This window comes from Solanum verrucosum, unplaced genomic scaffold (assembly GCF_900185275.1).
Source record: "Solanum verrucosum unplaced genomic scaffold, falcon-dt-bn FXZP01000284.1, whole genome shotgun sequence".
Classification (NCBI taxonomy): Eukaryota; Viridiplantae; Streptophyta; class Magnoliopsida; order Solanales; family Solanaceae; genus Solanum; species Solanum verrucosum.
The window spans coordinates 1,855,389-1,857,851 of NW_026019936.1; the positions used below are offsets into that span (position 1 = coordinate 1,855,389).

General features: G+C 29.4%; 1 protein-coding gene across 1 annotated transcript; it reads left to right on the plus strand.

The window, feature by feature from the left end:
• The first annotated feature begins 241 nt into the window (after positions 1-241).
• LOC125837859 (probable 2-oxoglutarate-dependent dioxygenase AOP1) lies at positions 242-2,135 on the plus strand. Its single transcript, XM_049516929.1, has 3 exons — positions 242-634; positions 740-1,079; positions 1,497-2,135. Exons 1-3 carry the CDS (start codon positions 264-266, stop codon positions 1,746-1,748), a joined length of 963 nt encoding a protein of 320 aa, XP_049372886.1. The 5' UTR covers positions 242-263; the 3' UTR covers positions 1,749-2,135.
• The last annotated feature ends 328 nt before the right edge of the window (positions 2,136-2,463 follow it).

The following is a 2,463-nucleotide window of genomic DNA, read 5'->3' on the forward strand; positions in this document are numbered from 1 at the left end:
ATATTTTTCGTCGTTACTTAACAACAAATTTAAACAATACGATACAATAAATTTAAGTAACTATCAAATTAAATATTATATTTAAATTAACAGTACAATACAGTGCGTAGCAAACCATCCAAACAAGGTGTTAGTCTCTTATAATTTGTCGTGTACAAATTTTAAAATACAAGTGATAATTTATTTGTCTATATATACTCTCTATCCCCCTCTTTTACTTATTCACATTGTGAAGTCTTTAATTCCTTCTTTGTTTCTTTCAAATGGCATCTACCAAAGTTAAGATTCCCACCATAGATTTTTCTAATCTAGAACTAAAACCAAACACTCCACTATGGAAATCCACAAAATTTCAAGTTTTTGAAGCTTTAAAAGAATATGGTTGTTTTGAAGCAATATATGATAAAATTCCAAATGAAATTAGAGAGGGTATTTTTGGTATTTCAAAAGAAATATTTGAATTTCCTTTAGAGACCAAAGTGAAAAATTATTCAGATATAACATTACATGGCTATGTAGGAATGATTCCACACTTGCCATTTTATGAGAGTTTGTGTATTCCTGATTTGCTTAATCCTCAAAATGTTGAAACTTTTGCTAATATCTTTTGGCCTCATGGTAATCCTGATTTCTGGTATGTCTACTTTATTTTTTTTTTTAAAATAAAATTATTTTGTGCATTGATTAGAGTCGTGGAGTAGCGATAAAGTTATTTTTGTGATGTGATAAATTTTTGCAGCAATTTGGTAAAAGCTTACTCAAATCCACTTATGGAATTGGATGAAATGTTGAAAAAGATGATTTTGGAGAATTTGGGATTAGAAAATCATATTGATGAATTGTTGGATATTAATTATATGAGATTTAGATTTACACATTACAAGGGATCATCAATTATTAGTGGAGATCATGAAAATAATATTAAACATGATGGATTGAATGGCCACACAGATGGTAACTTCTTGACTTTTATATCACAAAATCAAGTCAATGGTTTGCAAATCAACAAAAATGGAGAGTGGATTGATGTCAATATTTCACCAAATTCTTATGTTGTTTTGTCTGGTGATTCATTCAAAGTAAGTGTTACTCATTTTATTTTTTTAGCTAGTCATATTACTTTGTTGAAATCCATGTTACTCGAGCTCTTCAAAAATATTATTATTGCACCTTCAAAAACAAAATATAGATTTTAGAGTATCTGACGTATACCAAACGATATTTGTGAAGAATATATCCAAGGTTGGAATATACCAAACAAAATTTAGGTTTAATATCTTGATGCAAAATTGAAAATGAATCTTCATATTTGTTGGAATTAACCTATGTTTCTCGAATATTAAATGGAACTACCTACATATTTAATATTTTCATGCAAAACTGAAAAATGAATTTTGATATTTGTTGGAGTCTATGCTTTTTGAATCTCTAAAAATGTTGGATCCTTCAAATAAATGTGTTTGAGTTTTATGCACTGACGACGTGAATTTATACAGGCATGGACAAATGGTCGATTGCATTCTCCCATCCACAAGGTAAAAATATTTGGAGAAAGTGATAGATTCTCAATTCAATTATTTTCATTCTCAAAACCAGGTCACTTTGTAAAGGCCCCAAAAGAACTTGTGGATGAAGAACACCCTTTACTCTTCAAGCCATTTGAAATGGTTGGATTATCTGAGTATGTTACTTCCCAAGCTGGCTATGCAGCTCCCAGTGATGCTTTCAAGGCTTATTGTGGTCTTTGATATGGTAAACGTGAATTTCTAATGAACGTTTTTGTCAGACTAGTACTATTAGTATATATGGGATTTCTGACAGAATATTCATCAAAAATGTCTTCATCATTTCCAATGGATTTCATTTGGAATTCGTGTTTTTATAATAGAGTGTATCTTTAGCTTTAGAGTTCTTTGTTTTATATATGCTAGAATAAAAAAACGTGAATTTTTTATGAACGTTCTTGTTAGAATACCGTAAGTATATATGGGATTTCTAACAGAATGTTTGTCGAAATTCGTGTCTCTTTAGTAGTGTGTATCTTATGTTTGAATTGTTGTAATAGTGAGTAATTTCGATGGGAATTCATGCTTTGTTTGTGTTTTTTGTGCAAATAATAAATTTTGAAGAGATAAGTGTCAAAAACACACCTAAACTATCAAGATTCATTGCTAGTCCCATCTATTAAACTTCTGGCCATGCCCACATTGGAGTCTGATCAAATTTTAAATCGCATCGATAAGTCCCACATTGAGAAGTAAAACTCCCTACTAAAGACATTTTTATACTTAAAAGAAACTCGAACCATTTTTCTATTTCTTTGCAAATTTTGAGGGCATGCAATTTTTTTCTCAATTATTGCATCTGTACAGTAATATTTTTTATAAAAAAATTACAATTGGGTATTCAATAATATTTGCTATATATGTTGGAACAATATTTTTTCTTTTTATATACATTTTT

Excerpts from the sequence above, each read along its gene's own strand:
- LOC125837859 (XM_049516929.1), top strand. The coding sequence starts at position 264 with ATGGCATCTACCAAAGTTAAGATTCCCACCATAGATTTTTCTAATCTA. Across the intron at positions 635-739 it reads CATGGTAATCCTGATTTCTG|CAATTTGGTAAAAGCTTACT; the intron begins GTATGTCTACTT and ends AAATTTTTGCAG. Across the intron at positions 1,080-1,496 it reads TGTCTGGTGATTCATTCAAA|GCATGGACAAATGGTCGATT; the intron begins GTAAGTGTTACT and ends GAATTTATACAG.